The sequence below is a fragment of the Apostichopus japonicus genome, chromosome 9 (assembly GCF_037975245.1).
Source record: "Apostichopus japonicus isolate 1M-3 chromosome 9, ASM3797524v1, whole genome shotgun sequence".
In the NCBI taxonomy this organism is placed as follows: Eukaryota; Metazoa; Echinodermata; class Holothuroidea; order Aspidochirotida; family Stichopodidae; genus Apostichopus; species Apostichopus japonicus.
This window is the reverse complement of record NC_092569.1, coordinates 17,939,505-17,960,345: the sequence shown is the minus strand read 5'-3', so window position 1 is coordinate 17,960,345 and position 20,841 is coordinate 17,939,505. Positions and strand designations below refer to the sequence as shown.

The window sequence follows — 20,841 nt, the reverse complement described above, 5'->3', positions numbered from 1 at the left end:
GTATCGGACTTTACAAATCATTTCCTATAGTATGTAGTTTGATATTCAGAAATGCTATTACTTACTCTAATTTTCAACATAACACTTGTCACCACAAGAAATTAAATATATGCCCTAAACGTTTTCATTAGCATAAAGACACACAGTTTACTTGAAATATAGATGTTACTTGGAATTTGCGAACATGGCTGTTCTATGACACCAGTTTAGGGCAATGAGAAGTGTCGGTAAAATTATTCGCCCGCAAGTCAATGAAAACTACGCCTATATCTACGGAAAATCGAATGGTGTGCCTTGCAGCTACATGATTAAAGACGTAACTTCATTTCGAGAATTTAAGGAAGCAATACAATAAAAGACCAAAGCTCCTTGGATGACAAAAAAGTTACCTTACATTTACATTACTAAGGCTACAACTCACGACGTATATACTGATGGATAGTACCCTTGAATACTTACAAGATGAATATCTTTGCGTAATGCATGGACTATCATAATCTTAATAATAGCGTACTTTGGGTGCTAGTATTTCTATGAAAACTGTCCAATAAGTTAGGAAAAGAGCTATATCCCTGAGATGACTTAGATGTTATAAAACGGTATTGTCACCTGTCGCAGGAATTTATTAGAAATCTTTCACTTGAACATATCAGAACCATTTTAACCCTATTTTATACATTAAAGTATGAAAGTTTAATGCACAAGACCTACAAAATACACCGTGGCAAGCTTTCTTTCAAAAAATGTCCTCACTTTTGCTGTGAATAACTCATTCAACAGTGATTCCCTAATGCAAATAATTAAGTACTTAAAGTCTATCCTAATGTAGAGATTCGCAATCCTCAAATATTGCATACGTTCCATGCATGACTTTTGTGAACCACGCTGGCCAGATTAATGCAGATAACAATAAACTGTCAGTAAAGAAACAAGACATTGACATGTTTGTATTTACAGAAACTGAAGAGTGATAGAACTACGAGGGAATTGTGTTAATATTCGGACTATATTTAATGGTAATACTTGGAATACATTAATATGTAAAATAAATAAACGTTGAATTATGTGTATATTGTCAGATGAAAATATACAAATTGTAATATTTGCAATTTAATGAAATTCTCAACTCTGGCTAACAGTTAAACATACACTGTGATCACATCACATTAGAAACAAATTAAATTAACAGCAATGTTTACACGGAAAGCAAAGCCTTTCAAAACACTTGTATAGAAGATCCATAAAAAACAAGTCACTTGTAACCAAAGCAATGATTTCAAAATTTAAAATTTGAAATTAAAATAAAACTGTTTTTGTTAGCATCTATAGTCTCAAATTCTCTCATTGGAATATTCTGTAACAAACTATCATCCATAACAAAATGGACTGCGTAAACTAGATATTTAAATTTTGATACGCATGTAGCTACAAAACGACAGACATGAAAATGCAGACTTAATGGAAAATAATGGCGTACTTTGAACTGCATCTGTAAGTGACAATGGACATCTATTGTCGTGGTGTTCCTAGAAAGAAAACTTAATATCTGCACAAATTCACATAACGTTTTAATCTCACGATAATAAGTTTCATTGGTGTAGTTATGTGTTCACTTAATATTTTCTAGGACGTTTTGTTTCACCAAAATGCAAGTACAAGCAAACAAAAAAGAACAAAGGAGAACAACAGAGGGAAATAGAGGGAAATCATATCGGCTATAACTTTAAACATTTTCAATCCAAATAACCAGTAGAAATTATCCCGTTTCAATCATTTGATTTCAAACAACTCTTTTCCATATATATTTCACATGATGTGATCATTGCATAATATTTAACATATCTAGCTTAAACCTCATTAATGCAACTAGTGATGACGTCTCAGCGAAATGTGTTTGATCATCGCATAAGGCATTCGTTTAGAGGGATACTGTAACTATAAGAACAGCTACAATATAGTTGGTCCTCCAACTGTTGAAAAATACCTGCAATATGATAAAACATGTCGAAACTCTATACATTATGCTGTTTTTATCGTGATTTACATGTAAAATACAGTCAACTTGATCGATTAGTACAATGAAAGGAGCTTAAAAGGATGCTGATATGCAAGACTGATGTGTGAATCAATAGAAATATCAGCGAGTCTTTTCGTTACATAAAATAGGGCAGAGAAGGCATCAGATTATCCAGCTCATTACTCCTCAATTACATTCTTAGCCACCGAAAACGTTTCGGTTTGTCACATAATAATGAAATTGATAATATGTTTTCTCGTTGATAAATAGTAATATTAATTTAAAAAAAAACCTAACCTTAATGTAAACTTTTTCGAAAGTATATACCCAAGTTTTTCAGCAATAAAAAGACCTCAATAAAAGTATTCAAGCAACTAAACTAGTAAATTAATAAAAAATTTACAATTACATTTATTTTGCTGTAAGAAATAACTCAAGCAATTCAAATCCTAAAGTATCAATATCAATAGTTCACTAGATGTGCTAATGTAATAAAAGTAAGGATTTAAACATACTGTTTATAGCTGTATATCACCTTGTACTGGTCGCAGTATTGTCGTATCATAATCTACTGTTAAATGCAAGATTCCGTAATATGTGTGCAAACGTAATGTATTACAAGTAATCAACCAACACTTCATCAAGAACAGAAGAAAAAAGTATGCACGGACAACAAACAGCTTCAAACTTACCCATTTAAAACACAAAACATTAATTTAATGTGCAGGAAGAAATATTTGTTGGCAATAGTAAACGGTTCATAGCTCGCATGTTCGAAGTCAGCGTGAATGTCACATTATTTTAATAAGTCATTAATGATAATTATTGTTATATGAAACAACGGGAAATATGTTTTATAAAACAATGGCAGCAACAATTTTAATTCAATATTTAATTCCCAGCAATTCATACCAAACTACATTGCATATATATATATATACCAATACATATGATTCCATCTCGAGCTAAAATGTTGTCGTTCAGACGCTAGGTTAATACACGCACATAAAACAATCCAATATATTTTAAGCGTTTTTTTTTTCTGAACATTTGTTTGTACTGCTGTGGCTTTTGACAGCAGAACAACAAGAAGTAAATCAACACATATAGCAGATTCAGTTAATGATAACATTTTCCTTTTGGTAGTTGGTTCAAGCAGTAAATTAGATTGTAAAACAAGCTAAACATGAAATTCATTATGTTCACTAGGATGGCCGAATTTTCATCTCAGTGAAATTTAAGCTACAGTAAGCATTGTGGTTGGAAAATACATTTTCTCCACCGACACCGTAGTAGTCTCCATTAAGATTGTCACTGGTACAAACGGAGTGACAGCTTCCGCTGACATGAAATTGGTCACAATAACCATTATTATTATCACAAGTTGCGCACCAATGATCCGAGTGCCACCAACCACTTCTGTGACGGTTCGCGCAGTTAAAAGCATCACAGTCGTCGTTGTCTCGATCATATGTGCTGAAAGCTTTGCCCAAGTTGTTATATATACGCCAACCTTTAAGAAAAAAGCACATGAACACTTAATAAAAGGCATCGCACCTTTATTGTAATGTGCTATAAAATAAAACCGCTTTCCGGAGCACAATATCTTAATTGTAAGGTGAACAAAACTGTCAAGTGAATAGTAAGTGACAGGTCATATAATTAATCAAGCATATTAATTTTGAAAATATGTCATCTCATAGTATCACACACCGATCTGACTAGTGGCATGCATAAACGTATTTTCAACTATGTCTGGCACTGATACGGGACGCAAGGCCATGGACAATACCATTGCAAGCCTGGGGTTTTCTCAATTTTCTAGTATTTACTTCTTCCCCTCGTACGTCTTCTTAACGCAGAGAACAGTCGGATAGAAGGTTCCGAGAAGTAAATATAATGTAATTAGGCTTTTTTTTCCTAGAACTATAAGTAAGCGAATTAACAGAAAATTGGAACTTTAAATTAAAACATATAAAAACCTGTTGTTCCACCATGGGTGCCTAGTTTATTCAGTCTGTATTTATTACTCTCAGACTCAATCTGAAACTCGGTATATGAAGCATATTTCTGATCTCCACCTGACGTGATAACATCAAAGCGCAACGTGTAACCTGTTTGGTTTGTAAGATAATAGAGTTTTTCATTTCCAAGCCAAAAATCATCGTTCAGATCACTAAATCCTTTTTTGTACGCATCCCAGTTTTGATAAAAACTGGTAATGCCACTGTGACGTTGAAAAACCTGGATAGGAGAAAATAAAATTAGGATAGTTTTTAGATTATGCAGTTTTAATTCCCAAGCCAAAATCATCCCAACATGGTTTTGTAAGCATTCAAGTTTGGTTAAAACTAACGGTACACTGTCAAAGTTTAAGTACCTAGATGAAAAAGATAATCAAAAGTATCCTTAAAATACATTGGATTGATGGAAGACTGCGATAAAGATAAATTATTATGTTAACAGGAGTATATGGATGGATAGCGTCCGATTATCAACGATGTCCCTCTCTGTATATCGAGTCTGTTATTCTTGGAAACATTTAAAAAATAAAACACAATTTTCTCTTATTAATTTGGAAAATACTAATCTATGACTATAATTAATCGTCCATAACATCAGTTTTCTTTGTATCTATGGATTCAATGACCAATTTCCAGCTTTTAGTTATATGAAAGCGCTCCAAAGTTTCAATTAAGAATACTCAAAACGTGGTGCTACCTTTTTTGGTCCCCTCATTGTTGATAACTTCCATCAACGTTTGTAGAGTGAGGGGGGGGGGGGGTGGGGGGCAACTCCTCTGTTAGTTTTGCCAATGGACTTATTTGTGTTTATATGCAACTGTATGGAAAGTTTCAAACGTATATGAAATACATCGTCAAGTTATTTGAGGCCATAAAAAGTGCTGCGTTTCATATTGAACTTTAGAAACATCAATACAAATTATGTAAACAGTTGAAGCCGTACATGTCATTTTTAGCCTAACCGAAGCAAAAAAAAAAAACTTTTAAACAAGAGTGCTACATGACGAATAGTTGAAATTTCCTCTGGATCGCTAGTCCTCTCACAAGGTATTACAAACTGACTTACCGTCCATCCTCCGCCATTATCCATTTGACAGTAAACAGTAAATGGTGAACCCGGCCATCCAGATGGTAGGATGGTGTAAATGCCATCTTGTGTATGACCAGCGTCGTAAACATCCTTACAGTCTGTATGGTAGCCTTGACACTCGCAAAATATTGAAAACAGTCATCGTGTGGATTCATTTCTGCTTATTTATTTATTATGTATTAAGTAGTCAACTAATGATTTAGTATTATAACACCAAACCTCATGATAGAGTAGTGCTTTGCAGCTCAATTAGTTGTTTCTCGTGCGCTACCAATACAAGTAAGTAGTATTATTATTTAGTATTCATAAATGCCTAAAGCAACTCTCTGTATACTGGACCAGTCTTGAATGCGATTCGAGACTGGTCGAGTGTATAGTGAGGAGAATTGCTTCAGGATCGAAAAGTTAGACAAACACTGGTTTGTTGCCAGGGCAATCATGAAGTCATAATTAAAAGAAATGAAGACATGATGTAACTTTGCCATGAGTATATGCAAATATGTTTATGGGCAAAGAAATGTTCCAAATTGCAAAAGAATACTGTACAGTATATATAGCCTACTTGCAATTAGTAACAGCAGTAGGCCTAGTACTGTATATGTTTTCACACACAACGAGTCTCAATACACACTGTACGTACTTCTTAAATCATCGAGCTAAATACTTCGAGTAAAATGAATGACTTAGGGATTAATTTTGAGCTTAATTTTGAGCTAGAGTCACTAGATGAAGATAGTCCTACTCCTAGTCCTTCAAACAGGTTCAAGGAATTGAGCAGTCAAGAAATTGATAAAATTGCTGAAGGGAAGAATGAGAAGGCAACCCTTTACAACACTACGTGGGGAGTAAAACTTTTCAAAGGTCAGTATAATTTGTTTGTCTTTGTCAATATCTTTAGCCTACTCAAGCAAGTACATTTACATGCATTTTAATGACATGAATTAGTGGATAAAACTAAATTCGAAGTTGAAAAGGGACCAGTCTCGAACACGATTCGAGACTGGTTATTCGAGACTGGTTATGAATGCAAAACTGTTCAACTGAGTTTACATGGTATTCTCTTTGTTTTTCAGAATGGTGCACGGCAAAGGGAAAGGACAGCAACTTTGAGGTACTTCTGCATGAAGAGCTAAACTGCCTCCTCAGAGTATTTTATGCAGAGGTTAGAAACAAGGATGGTAAAATGTACGCTAAGCAATCATTTGTAGGACTAAGAGCGGCGATTCATCGCCACCTTACAGGGGAGCCATTCTGTCGTCAGATCAATGTCATAAGTGACAGAGAGTTTCAAGGTGCTAACAATGTCTTCAGAGGGGTCCTTAAACAAATGAAGAAGGTGGGACTTGACAGAAGCCAACATAAATCTTCGATAGCAGCGGCTGATCTGAAGAAAATGATAACTGCTTTGGACGTGGAAACACCACAAGGTCTCCTAAGATTGACGTGGTTTTACCTAGAGTATTACTTTTGCAGAAGAGGTAGAGAAGGTCTACGACTGTTGAAGAAAGACTCATTCAAGTTTTGCAAAGATGACGGGGCCGGGAATTTTGTACCCTAGCTTTTAATGAAGCCACAAAAAACCACCCTGGGGACTTAAGGAAGGACAACGAAACAGAGAAGAGAATGTATGCAACAGGGAATGATAATTGTCCAGTAAAAATTTTGAAGCTTTATTTAAGCAAGCTCAATCCTAAGTGTGAGCACTTGTTTCAGCGACCAAATTCGTCTTTACAAAAGGCAAAGAACAAAAGTTTTGGTACAATAATGTTCCAGTAGGAAAAAATACGCTTGGGAACATGATGAAAGAAATTTCAAAAGCAGCCAACCTAAGCAAACTGTACACCAATCACTGCATACGTGCTACAGTGATAACTGAGCTAAGCAACAGCGGGTTTGATTCAAGAACCATATCAACTTTGAGTGGCCACCGCTGCGAAGCAAGTATCAGCTCTTACTGCACAGACTCCTCAACAGCACAAAAAGGTCAATGTCAGCAACCTTGTCGAGGTGCTTAAACAAAGCACCGAAGCGTAAAGCGTCTGATGTTGACACTGACAGAAGAAACCTTGTCGCTAAGCCTAACAATAACGCTAGCACTTCTAATACTACTAACGACATGACTGACCAGGGACTAGGCCTAGCGATCTTTCAGACTAGCACTAACACTGCGGTTAATACAAGTACCAACCTGTCGAGCAATGGGGCTCGAAACCTCTTTAAAAACTGCACATTCTCAGGCCCAGTAAACGTTTATTTAAACGGTTCTAACCGACCAGGGATAGACGAGTTCTCAAAAGAATGTTAGCAACAGGCAACGTTGCTATCCTAACAAGCGTTTACGGACTTTCCACACACTGTTTATTGCCCAATTTGACCTGGAAGGTCAAAAAAACGTTTTAAAATGTTATCTTTAAAAATTTGTTCATCTGTTCTTATTTAATATGCATTTCCCTCCATTTTAAAGTGTTTAAATTGATTGCATTACAAAAATTTAAGACCAAACGACACTGCTTCATTCGTATTATTTCACTCTTAATGTTCGTCGGAAGAAAATGCTGTTTTACAAGAGGTGACTATTACGTTATTCAGGAAAAAGATCAAGGGAGGCATAAGGAGAATTAAAAACAGATCAGCAAAAATTAGCGAAAAAATGCCGTTTTCTAACATTTGTGAGGGTCATTTATTTCCCCTCGTATTTATCCCCTAATTACATCACAATAACATCCTGTAGTTAATCCATTAGATACAAATATAACTAACATTTCAAAGAACTACCAATGTAGATACACTGATCGGTATTGTTTGAGGTGATGTTTCCTCCTTCATAGAAAAAAAAAAAACCTGTTAACGAAAGTTACGTTACTATACAAGAAATATTTTTAAGCTGAAGTCATGGACAAACGTCTAAGACTGCGGTTGTATTACAATGATAAATCATTTAACTCAATGAACTTACCAGATAAGGCCGTAGTGTATAAGTTAGGTGTGTTGGTGCATTGAAATGTTCCTCGTAATCCAGATTCATATGCTGATTGATATATTGAAAGAAAAATAAAACAAGTAATTATTCCCCCAACAAGTATATTAAGTAAGTATCTTAATGTCATCTTCAAAAATGAGGATGTTGGGGCGACAAACGTGGCCAGTTACAATACCGGTCTTTTGATGTTTCCTCGTTCACACAATACCACTTTAACGAAAAGTTAGTTACCATAAAATAAATAAGTTTTACATTTAATCATTGTCTAACTGGTTGGACTTCGGTGGTAGTATCATGACGAATTATTTAATCCTGAGGAACTTACCAGACAGGACCGTAGTGTAGAATGTAGGTGTATTGGTGCATTGAAAGGTCCCTCGTAAGACATGTCCATAGGCTGGTTGATGTAATGAAAGAAAAAAATCGATTCCACAAAGCAAAACATCGTACCTAAAGTAAGCTAGCATCTTAATATTAATATCTAAGAAATGAGGAAAAAAACATACCTAGTCATTGGATATTTCGATATTTGATTAGTTTATCACAGAAATATTTTGTTGCATTGCGCGTGATGACACACATTAAGGCTCACACATAAGAAACATCTTTGAATAAACATATAAGGCAGAGCAATACATTTACAATCGATGTAATCTCACAAAACTGTTAATTTGAAAATTGGATTAAGTTAATTAACAAGCGAAGCCCTTACCTTGGTCAGTGGTACTGTATATATCACCAATAGCATCACAATCATGGTGTATTTATAAACTAGCTTTATTTTACGAAATTGGTTTTGCAAATAAAGAATATGTGTTAAATAGTCTAGCACATATGTTCTAGTATAAAGTCTATTTATCGCCCTTGTTGGTCTTGACTGTACAAACCATCAACTTAAGTTATTGATTCACCGATGTCAGGCGCTGCAATGACGCGATCCTCTTTACCGTGAAGCACATTGAATGGATTTTGAGTGAAAAAGAAAGAAATATATCGATTGCAAGTACACATCTCTTTTGCTTTTTCACTTTCTTAATGGACTCACTAAATCTGAAGTTCTAAAGAGTTGTTAAGGAACGAATTGTATCCTTTTAACTGAGCTTGTTTTTTCAGACAATTCTTTTTGCAAACTTTCGATTGACTAACTGCTTCAAACGTATATTAATGTTAGCATTATTAGCACGTATGCGCATATCTATTACATAAATAAATGCGAGGCATTATGACCTCCGTTGTTAATATATTTTGTTTGTATTACTCAATAATTTGTAATATATAATTGTGTGATGATTCCTAAATTCTTTTAAAATACTATTAAATTGATGTCCATAAATTTACATATTAAAGTCAGCTTATTTAATAATAGTTAATAAAGGTGAATAAACGTAGTGCTTATTTTACATTCACATGTATGAACATATAACATAATTTTTACTCTTTATCATGAGATCTGTTATTGTATTTCATAGGCAGCTTATTTGTATTTATCTTTTTAACGAAAACGTTTCGTAGGATTAGACCCCCAAAAATAATAAATACAGATTAACGGAAATCTTCCCGAAATCTTAGAATAAACATTTAAACTCACAGGTTCGTAAGCAATGAGGAAAACACAAAAACACCGTATCGAATAAATCAATTGGAAACATGGCCGATTAACTGGCAATGTCCAGCCACCTGAACTATATATTGAAGAATGTTCTGGAATTAATAGTTCAGGTAAAATTTTAATTCCATCTATTTGCCGATTTCGCCATTTGAGCACCTTAGCTTTAAGTAAAAACATAATGCAAACAAGTGTGACGTCACATATGCAATCCTACTAACAAGTATGTTTTTTCTCTTCAAAATGTGAATTTAATTCATGTTTTGTTTGCATGTATGACATCATAGTTCCAAGTTCAGTTTTGCTACAGAACGTGTATTGAATTTCGATTAAATACTTCGTTAATGCCACATGTATTAATTTAGTGCAAATCATACCTCTTTTGCAAATCCCTTAAATGAATTTACAACTGAAAAGCTGCAACAAATTGTTGTTAAATGTTACTATGATCTCTGTTTTACTTCATATTTTGTTTGCTCATTTTGCATGACTCAATTTGTTTCACTTTACTTCTTAATCATTAAATGAAATTGTTAGTAACAGTAAAGTATACATGATGCACACAGAGCCAACGTGCAGAGAGATCAGAAATAATAGTAAAAAGAGCAATGGAAAAATCGTGTCATTATGACGTTTTTATTTTGTCAGAACAGAGTTCACCAGAGTAAAAGTTGTATTGATTTTATTGACTTGATTTATTATTTTCACAGGTATTATAATAAAGAACACCATTTTTGTCAAAGCTAAGTGCCAATTAGTCGCTGGTACAGCAACATTTCTTAAAATCTCATTTTCCGCTTAATTAATCGACACGCTGTGTCTAATACAAGCAATATTTGTATAGAATATCATAATACTCACTGCATTTAGCAATTGATTAGAAGTTGCTCTGGCGAAGAGTTTCTTCTTCTAAAATACCGAAAATATATAAACGGACTGCATATGTTATAGTGCTTTGACTCTACTATAATGGTCAGTCAAGCTTACCTGTCGGTTGGTCAAAGCACTGTGTGATATATTGGTTATGTCAACAAAACCGTATTAATTCACTCTTTACTGAAATTTGTCTTTAAGCTATATGTTTACAGAAAAATCTTGTTTGATAATAACAAGTCGCACTCACACATTTGACAGATAATCTATATTGCACGGTTTCTCGATAAAATATTAGTTATATATGGTCTCTCTTTCCTTAAAGTGTTCTTGACTGCTCATGTGTCACTTTATAAGATGAAGTTGTAGGGAAGATTCCCCGTCGTCATCGGTGGTGTATACAATAGACACAACTGTCATTAACAACTTCCTAGAAGAGAAGTCTATTATATCTGGATTGTGCGTGAAGGAACATTAATCTCAAATATATCCCAAATATATCTCAAATGAAATAAGATACTGGTTATTGATAGAGAATAGCATAAACCACAACGAGGCACATATGGCCTGATGATATACCATTTAGATATTTAGAAAATTGTATGTTAACATACTTATACAAAGTGGCCCATGTTTACAGATTTTGATTGTTCAAATCATTTTCGGTTAACTTTCGCTTATCTTCTTCTCCTTTCGTTCAGCATAACATTGCTGAATTTATAGCTCGTTTAAGTTACTATCAAGCTCCTGCAATTTCTTTCACCCTTTCCACTTTCGACCTTCAAGTTCCCTCTTTAATTCCCACGGTTCCCGAATAAAGAAATACATAAGAAATTGTTTGATCCATATTAAGACGTCTAGTTTAGGAGCCCGTATTTGCAGCAAGGAAAAATATAACCAAAACTTAAGACCACGTTTGTGTTCTTTCTTAATCGTGATTGGTACATTCAGTGATAGATGTTGATGAATATTAATGCTGTTCCGAAGTTAATATTGGACTAACCATGGTTCGGATGCCCCATCACATGTGATCCAAGCTGTGTAACTACTGAGCAGTTTTTATAGAGGTAACTTAGTTCTGGAAAAAGAATCCAGTGCTCACAATCAGCACATGATGGCCATATAATTTATACCAAATTCAGTGTTCCAATCAGTGTCTTGAAGTAATTTTACAGTGTTTAATTGAAATTGTAATTGTTTCAGTGAGAGATTAAAGCGTCTTAAAATCAACAAAACGTTTTAATCATTTATTTGCGTGGAGCTTCTCGGAACAAGGCTCCGAAAGATCATACCAAATAATTTTCCTCGGGGTAAAGGTAATACCATCTCTACCGAGCTACAGGCGATATGCTGCTGTCAGGTTGACGGCAAACGTCATCAGATCGTCGCAAATTTCATCGCTTTCACAGACCTTTGTTCATATTCAGGCTTCATTTTTAGGGGGAATGAAGTAGCAATTAATCTGCGATCATATGAAACTGCCATCATGTGAAATTCATATAAACGTAACCAACCTGTTTGAAAATGTATGAGCAACTACTTACCTACTGCCTCAACATTGGTATCGTTATTCTACAAAGAGACAGGCATCTGGCAATAATTTTAACCGTAGAGTGCAAAACCAACTACCAACCGCAGCATAATTTAGAACATAGTATTTGTGTTGTGTGATTAATAACAATGTGTACAATTTGGAGAATATGAAGTAACATGAAATATATAATACACAAGTACCTTTCGCAACATCATATTTCAGTGCACGGGAACTGTTCAATATGGCAGTACAAACAAATGCAAGTCTTTAGAAGTTGTTTCTTAAGGACGATGAAGTCAAATACGATAACCAAGAAAGAAAAATGAACAACGATCATATTGGTTTTACATCCTTTCATATCATCACATTCTTAAATTTATGATTAATGATACAACACTATAACTAACAAAATGTAACCCTATTCACTTAATGTATTACTTAATTAATCATCCTTCTTACATGATGGAATAATCCGCCAACGGTTTTGAAGCAAACGATAAGTTATGGGTATTGAATATGTGATTGTTCTTGAAACTTCAAAGAAAATATAATTCATATTTTATGAAACTTAAGATCTAAATAGCAACATAAAGAAATGAAGGAATATAATGATTTTAGTAATTTCATCTTTTCCCGTACATTATTGCAGAATTTCTATTGTCTATAGTTCTAAGTAAAGCACAAACGTTACACTTCTTGCTATTTTCTTTTTAGTAGTGAAAACGTGCGTAGTTAAAATAAAATCCATCACATAAGAAACATGCAAAGCACAAATCACAATAATTTCCTTTTTTAACAGTTTTCTAAGGTAGTATAGGCTGTAACCCATTGTGTGATAGAAACAAATAGTGGCATTATACTAATTTATGAACGACACGAAACTTTCCCTAAGAAAGTAAAAATTAATGAATTGGCGCCTCCTACATTTTTGCAACAATACAACGTTTTAATGGTTGGCGTTTCAACTTTGATACTGCGGTGCTTTGTGTATCCCATATAGAAAGCATTAGTAAGAAAAGGATCCCGTTCATGCCTTCTTGAAACGAAGAATTGAAATGAAACTTGATAGGTCATGTTTACGAATGTCATTGTTATTATATATTATACAATATAAAAACATCGAAAATATATCCAAACAGAAAGTACACAGTTGCTTCAATTAGCGACAAATTGATGTTTTCTAATAGCTGAAAGGTTAAATCGTTGGTTGAAACGTTAAATATGAATCTAAACAGGTTACATCAACGTTATTGAAATTATTTTGCTCAAGAGGACGGCCGAATTTTCATCTCCGTGAACCTAAGGTTGCAGTAAGCATTATGGTCAGAGAAGATGTTTTCTCCACGGTCGCCGTTGTAATCTCCATTGAGGTTGTCGCTGGTGCAAACGGTGTTACAGCTTCCTCTGTAAGGAAAATGCTCACAAAAATTATTACTACAACAGTAACTACCACACCAATGATCTGAGTGCCACCACCCGCCTCGGTGTCCTTCCGCGCAGTTAAAATTGTCACACTCATCATTGTCTCGGCCATGCGTGCTGAAAGCTTTGCCTCTATTGTTACCGATACGTGTACCTGTAATAGAATGAACAACGCAAATTACAATAGTTTTAAAGATCTAGTTTAATTTCTGAATTGCAATACTAGCACAAAGACAAAAATTACAATACAAAAGAGGCAAGGGCCAGTTAATAAAGAAAGTGCATGCATAATGTTACTGAAATTTATTAATATGCAATGTAAATGAGAAAAAAAGTTCGTTGAGAAAAAAAGTTCGTCATTAAATATTGTTAATCAGTGTTCATTGGTACGATTGTATCTGTATAGACAAACATAACATTTACAAATTTATTGGTCAGCTATCTAAAAGGTAATTATAACCATATCTCGTTTCCTCCCTTAAGTAAGATTTAAACCACAGTCATGAGCTCAAAAAATCTTAACCTTGTGAAAATTCAATGCTACCCTTGTGACATCCAGTGTTATATGTGAATATATCTTAATACTTGTCATAAGTTTTAGTAGAGAGTAACATTACCATTGTTTATCAAGCATAAGAATAAGGAGAGAAGGTGATTTTAGTTATGCTAGTTCTATCTTATAAAATACAATTATCGGGTTTTAATGAAGAATATAAAACAATATGGTTTTTAAAATTATTTATGTTAAAACGATTCATCTTAATACTTGTCATAAGTGATCTTATCAATTTGCATATAATGCGACAAAAAAAAATAGAGACAAACAGGGGGATTCTGTAATTCAATCATAATGTATTCATTCAATTGATAAATTATTTGAAAAACAAGTTTGGATTTGTGTTTGATTCAAAGTACCAATAAGCTATAATTAGAGTCAACGGAATGCGGAAACAGTATAGCATATGTGGCCAAGAATTCATAGTTGAATACGTTAATCCCTCCTCTTGTCGGTTGTTTTTTTTTTCTATCTTTGATAGCTTTTTGATATTTACATGAATTTCTCTTTAATTTTCTTCGTTGTTTTGCATTTTAGCAAGTCTCTTTTCCGTTTCCGTTTCTTTAAGTTTCGTTACTAGACTTTGATTTCCTGATCTCAATTTCATGTTCTGTAAAAGGATATATTCTTCTCTCATTTATGTGCACAGCAAACAATGTCATGTAGAAACGTATGATAAACGGACATTTTGACAGTTTTATCACTCAAGGACCTATATATAATCGGCACTGGCTTGTTAAAGCTTATTTTGTGAAGCAACGTTAAAGTACATTGTTCGCTAACATGGAATTTTACATACTGCTTTCATATACGTACATTTCATTCATGAAACTTAATCGATGGATCGATGGATCGATCGAATGTCACTTTTATTGTTAAGTTATAAGTGACATTCGATCGATCGATCCATCCATCGATTAAGTTAAATGTATGGAATGTACGTATTTGAAAGCAGTATGTAACAGTTCAAAGTAAAATTTTAAAGTTGCAGGTTCCCAGAAATATTGATCAGGAAATGTTTAGCTTGAAATAAGTCCTAAAAATAATATTAAGAAAAGCAGAAAAGATTGTATATGATATTATTGAAAGGGGTGACTAACCTGTTGTTCCAGTATGGTTGCCTAGTTTATTCAGTCTGTATTTATTACCTTCAGACTCAATCTGAAACTCGGTGTATGAAGCATATTTCTGATCTCCACCCGAAGTAACAACATCGAAGCGCAGCGTGTAACCTGCTTGGTGTGTAAGATAATAAAGTTTCTCATTCCCAAGCCAGAAATCATCGTTCAGGTCCCCAAATCCTTCTTTGTACGCATCCCAGTTTTGAGAGAAACTGGTACTGCCGCCACTGCGGCGTTGAAAAACCTGAATGGGAGAAAATGGTATAAGGAGACAAACTGAGGCATAGGAAGGATCGAGACGATGATATATAACATGTTAGAAAGGAAAGGGCCGTATTACTTATGTTTGGAATAGTCGCCAGTAATATGTTTTCACAATGTATTGATGCTCTAATAACTTACTGTCCATCCTCCACCATGATTCATTTTACAGTAGACACTAAATGGTGAATCTGGCCATCCAGTTGGTAGAATGGTATAAACGCCATCTTCTGTATGCCCAGCGTCATGAACATCCTTGCAGTCTGTATATAAAACTTCGCAAGTTTCACCGTCACCTTCATATCCCTCATTACAATAACACTGTCGTACTCCATTCTTGACATCACACACAGCATTGGTACTACAGCTATAGTCAACTTCACAGGTAAGTCGGTTATTGCTACAGGAACACTTTTGAGTGCAATCATCGCTGACAAAGGTTTCTCCATTCTAGAAGGGCAATGACAAGCATGATGATAGTTGTTAAATTATCATCTTCTAATGTACAGTAATTACGATGCAATATGAAACTTTAAATTTTGGCGAAAAATCAGAAATAATTACTAACATGGTAACTTATCATTGTAGTGTGCAAGTATCGCTAACAGACGCTTCCCCCATTCAAATACGTATATTAAAAGTACGATATTAACCAAACTGTTATAAATCTCGTTATGCAAAAGAAAATGGAAATTAAACAAACGTTTCTATTGATGTGTTTGAAAAACAATATCTTACTGGAATGACCAAATTGGCTTCTGTAACAAAGCATCCACATTCCTCTGCAGGAATACAGTCACTCTCTTGCATTAAGAAACCAGCAGGACAGATGCAGCCCTCACTACCCAAGCAGTCATTGTCACATCCAGATGTTCTATTAGGATAGTTACATGTTCCCTGACAGTTACATATACCAAAGATCTTGTTGGATGGACAGGCAGAGATTAGTGAGTCTAAACACGGAAGACAAAGAAGAAGTAGGGAGCATGAACTTGTAATTCAATTGGTTAAGTGATTCCCAGTCAATTTTCAACTGAGAATATATTAAGCAACAATAAATAATTTCAAGGTTTGACCATTTTTACTTCAAGTGGCATAATATAAAGGATTTTACTCACATTTTGAAATTTAACGAAGTTGTGTTTTTGCTGATATCAATAAGACATAGTCACATCGAAAACGTTATGAATTTTGGAATTAATATATTTATATATATATATATATATATATATACATATATATATATATATATATATATATATATATATATATATATATATATACATACATACATACAATGGTATTTAAAACGTATTTAACGGTATTTAAACGTTATGAAGTTTGGAATTACTATATTTATATATATATATATATATATATATATATATATATATATATATACATGCATACATACAAACATACAATGGTATTTATTGATGTTTTGATATATTGGCGACGAAAGAAAATTTATACGATGGAGTATTTGCTATGTGTTTAATTTTCTCTGGTGTATCAAACTTACCTACGTTGCTGTCAAGTGCGATCAAATTCACAATGTTATACCGACTCCATTCATCAGCAATACGAAAACCTTTGTATGATGAGTGAAGGGACGATCCATTGGACAAGGTCATATCCATACGAAGTTCGTAGATTGCTTGATTTGTCAAGTATGATAGCTTTTTATTTCCGATCCAAAAATCAGTTGCAAAAAATCCAAAGCCTTCTTTATACTCTAACCAATTTCTATTGAAATTTACGGAACCGTCGGTGCGTCGTTGAATAACCTTGAAGAAAATAAATAAACAAAAATATCAATTATTTTGTAAAAGAAGGTAGTACTGTTGTACAATTTAGCAGAACCTTTACTCCCATTAGCCACAATTTTGTTTCGTTTAATTGTATAAATATTGTGACTTTCATATTATATTACAATACATGGCAAAATGCACTGAGACACATTTTTCTTTCTTTCTTTTACACGATCATGTTGAAGTGAATCAAGAACACATCAATGTGATCCAATGTAAACTTTCTGCGGGAAACATACCGTCCATCCTCCTGTTCCGACGTCATGGTTACAGAATACCTCAAATGGTTCTTCATAACCATCTGGTTTGATGAGGTATACTCCACTGGAACTTGATGTAGAACATTGGCGTTGAACATCTCGACAGTCCTTCGGATATTCAGAACGTTGATAAAAGAAGTAAGGATGACCTGGTTCATGTAAAGCAACAAGTTAATATTGAACCAGGATAAAAATTTAAAACTGAACGGTAATTTATATTAATTTGAGCATTGCCTTTATCCCAAGTTATATGAGGAGTAACAACGCAAGGTATTACATTAAATTGTAAAACAATTATTGGGAATAAAACGATTACCAATGTAAGTGAAAGCAAACAATTATATCGTTTTGAAATGGCTGGCTAAGTTTCTGTCAAGTGTTTTCTGTAAATTATAGTTTTACACGTTGAATAGGAAGAATTAATTATATGCAGTCAATAAATCTGAAGATTATCTACAGTACGCCACTTCCTGTGGAGTCAATTAGCGTGCCTTTATGCTTATTATAAGTAGTTTGTAATTGGATTAGAAAATGTATAATGATGAATGACATGCATGTCAAGTATATTTCATTAAACGGAGATTAATCTCAGTTGAACTGAACCGGTGTGGTTGTTTGTCTCAAGAAGGAGTCAGTTAGTCAAAAGTTTACAAACTGATAGTCTATTATCTTACTCTGAAAGGCATCTACAGTTGAAGGTGAACTCTCTTGGTTGTTATCCTGTTTAAAAACAAACACTAATTCATGAATGTAGAAATTCAGAAAAAAATGGGGTACAGGGCATGACTCTTAACAAACAAGTGAACGGTAAAGGAACTAACGCGCGGAATCTTTAATCTATGCTCATATATAACAACTGATGAAATTATAAGTTTTGGTCAATTGGAACAACCATTTTAAAAATTTCCAACATGATGTTAGCACACAGAATATATTATTAAAAAAACAGATCTGGCATGAGTATTTGGTCACAGAATTTACAATGGTTTATCGTACTTTTTTTCTAAACATAGTGTTTAACGAAATAGAAGTATACAAATCGTAACCTTACATATTATTTATAAAAGCAACACTTTTTCTAAGTTCTCACGAATGATTCGTAATCATTTAGAACAAGAGTGTACAATTTTTAGTCGAAACCATTGGAATTAGGAAAATATTGCAATCACATGAAGTATTGAGCACGTCGTGACCTGCTACACACAGAGGCAATCGGAACCTAGTTTCTCATTTTTGGTTGGCTACGAATTTTTGTTTTTTAAATGCATATTAGACTCTTCTGTCTTTGTATTGTTACAACGAATGTCTAGTGAATTTATAAATATCTCGGCGTAACGGGAGAACGTTATATTTTACCACACGACAATAATTCAATACGATATAAGACGAATACTAATATGGTAACGAAACGAAATTAGCAACATGGGGATTAAAAACCAAACATGATATATATAGTTGAGCGATAATATAATGATCTAAAGACATAAGTATAATTAAGATCAAGCGTTCAATCATTACTCAGAGCGGACATTAGCTTCAAATTTACCTAATTGAAAAGTATCTAAGCAGCCAAGGACGATTTGTAATTTGAATGATACTGGTCCTGTTAAGTTTAGATTGCAGTGTAATACTCGTTGGAAACAGATACAAATCCTAATCGAGAATTAAGGAATTGTTGACAATGAGTTGGAACAAAGCTTGTTAAAAATTATTAGAAATTTGTATGCTTTGACATTTTTAATCAAACAAAATATGTTACTTTTCTTTTTCACGCAGTTCTTATTTCATTCATACCTGACACAATTATTGCTAATTCTCGGATATCAAACTGTTTGTAATTAATGTGAATAGGTAAGCTCCCAGTATTGGATAAAAATGAAATATTGTAAAGAAAAGTTTGATATTATAAAATAAAGAAATTGAAAAATCAAATATTTGACTCACCAACGACGCGAAAACGCTTCTCGTCACAAAGAAAAACACGAATACCCCTCGAACAGCCAAACGATTGTCCATCTTTACTGGTTCAAAGAAAAGTCAGGAATGACGGCTCGGTTTGAAACACACGTTACAACTGACAAAAATGGATTTTAATAGTTTCAACATCAACGACCGGAGGACAGTGATTGTGCTGACGTGGCAAATGATATATAAAGATTATATGCAAAAATTGTTTGGCTTTAAGCCAACTGTACATTTTGTGCGTTACTTAAATTGAGGGATGTTTAAAGGCATCCGTACATCAGACTCATTGAATTTGGTACAAGGCAATGTCAGTTGGCTGAATGCCTAGATAATGAGGGGAACGTGGCAGCTGCACGCTTCAACTAAATAAATATTTAATTTTCTTTTTCTTCAGGAGATCAGTTGAGTTATAGGAAAACCTTTAACACTCAATATTAACCTTGCACATTTGCTTCAGTAATTTCCGAAGTCATCGTTGATTAGTTTAAGTTTTTAAATTTAATTTGCTGGTATGTTGCTGATGTAGTTGTTTGTCCATGATCACATAAATAACAGAGTTACTTAAATTGAGGCTCACTTCAATATTAACAAAAAATAAAGGATAGATAAACATCCTCATGACCAAGGTGCACTGTCTTTTGTTCTTTTCTATTTTGCTCTATAATACCATATAATCATCAGTGAGGACCTCTTATTTAATTTTTTTATTTGTTCAGGTTAAATGTTCACAGTTGAGAAGTACATTCAATGTGAATCCATGAGATCATTTCTGTTTGCTGTTAGTTCACTTTTGGTACACATTAACACAGACATTACTGCTATATGCATGGCACCTGGTATAGTTTTCGACATCACCTCTCGGGAAGATGGACGGAACTATAATAATATATTTGGTAAAGCTGAATGTCCGTTGAAACCCATAACCAAAGCATCAAGCTTTTACAATGGACTCTTATAACGTGTTTTTGGAATCAGGGAGTTATTACAGATAGAGAAGCATATGTAACGCTTTCTGATCTGAGAGATGCAGAAGGTTATTCCTTCCTTTAGCAAGGAACAGGAACAAACACATTGTCGAGATGACTCGACTATAGTTAAGACCAGCTGCATTATCCATGTAATTTTTAACACCTTCAACGAGAGAAATGTTCACTAATCCATCAGTGACGACTTAGCCGACCTATTATTTATATATGTGATTTCAAATGACAGATGTATACAGAGTACCGTACATGACATGCATAATGCGAATTTTTGCCGTTATTGAAACGGCTGCAAGCATTATTTATGCACAAGGCCACCAAATAAAGATAATGTAACC

General features: G+C 33.9%; 3 protein-coding genes across 4 annotated transcripts; 1 reads left to right on the top strand and 2 right to left on the bottom strand.

Annotated features, from left to right (window-relative positions):
• Nucleotides 1-853: 853 nt before the first annotated feature.
• On the bottom strand, nt 854-9,021 carry LOC139974240 (angiopoietin-related protein 7-like). 2 transcript variants are annotated; one of them, XM_071981251.1, is made up of 6 exons: nt 8,824-9,021; nt 8,437-8,508; nt 8,088-8,159; nt 5,108-5,241; nt 4,000-4,261; nt 854-3,530 (listed from the first exon to the last, which is right to left on the bottom strand). In XM_071981251.1, exons 1-5 carry the CDS (start codon nt 8,866-8,868, stop codon nt 4,186-4,188), a joined length of 399 nt encoding a protein of 132 aa, XP_071837352.1. In that variant the 5' UTR covers nt 8,869-9,021; the 3' UTR covers nt 854-3,530; nt 4,000-4,185. The 2 variants fall into 2 exon arrangements, with proteins under 2 accessions (XP_071837352.1, XP_071837351.1); XM_071981250.1 differs by lacking the exons at nt 8,088-8,159; nt 8,437-8,508; nt 8,824-9,021 and having other exon boundaries at nt 5,108-5,273.
• LOC139974238 (uncharacterized) lies at nt 5,333-7,807 on the top strand. Its single transcript, XM_071981248.1, has 2 exons — nt 5,333-5,992; nt 6,205-7,807. The coding sequence occupies exons 1-2, from the start codon at nt 5,806-5,808 to the stop codon at nt 6,687-6,689; spliced, it is 672 nt and encodes a 223-aa protein (XP_071837349.1). The 5' UTR covers nt 5,333-5,805; the 3' UTR covers nt 6,690-7,807.
• A 3,512-nt stretch (nt 9,022-12,533) lies between the features above and the next one.
• On the bottom strand, nt 12,534-19,664 carry LOC139974214 (uncharacterized). Its single transcript, XM_071981211.1, has 8 exons — nt 19,500-19,664; nt 18,230-18,275; nt 17,535-17,704; nt 17,007-17,271; nt 16,223-16,437; nt 15,626-15,934; nt 15,203-15,467; nt 12,534-13,700 (listed from the first exon to the last, which is right to left on the bottom strand). The coding sequence occupies exons 1-8, from the start codon at nt 19,569-19,571 to the stop codon at nt 13,390-13,392; spliced, it is 1,653 nt and encodes a 550-aa protein (XP_071837312.1). The 5' UTR covers nt 19,572-19,664; the 3' UTR covers nt 12,534-13,389.
• Between the last annotated feature and the right edge of the window lie 1,177 nt (nt 19,665-20,841).

Bases quoted from the DNA above. Each gene is read 5' to 3' on its own strand.
- LOC139974240 (XM_071981250.1), bottom strand. From the start codon at position 5,131: ATGGATAATGGCGGAGGATGGACG. The intron at 4,262-5,107 runs GTAAGTCAGTTT...TCTCCTATCCAG, and splicing joins ATAATGGCGGAGGATGGACG to GTTTTTCAACGTCACAGTGG. The intron at 3,531-3,999 runs GTTTTTATATGT...TTTTTCTTAAAG, and splicing joins CACCCATGGTGGAACAACAG to GTTGGCGTATATATAACAAC.
- LOC139974214 (XM_071981211.1), bottom strand. From the start codon at position 19,571: ATGGACAATCGTTTGGCTGTTCGAGGGGTATTCGTGTTTTTCTTTGTG. The intron at 15,935-16,222 runs GTAAGATATTGT...TTGCCCTTCTAG, and splicing joins AAGCCAATTTGGTCATTCCA to AATGGAGAAACCTTTGTCAG. The intron at 13,701-15,202 runs GTTAGTCACCCC...ATTCTATTACAG, and splicing joins CAACCATACTGGAACAACAG to GTACACGTATCGGTAACAAT.
- LOC139974238 (XM_071981248.1), top strand. From the start codon at position 5,806: ATGAATGACTTAGGGATTAATTTTGAGCTTAATTTTGAGCTAGAGTCA. The intron at 5,993-6,204 runs GTCAGTATAATT...TTTGTTTTTCAG, and splicing joins GGGAGTAAAACTTTTCAAAG to AATGGTGCACGGCAAAGGGA.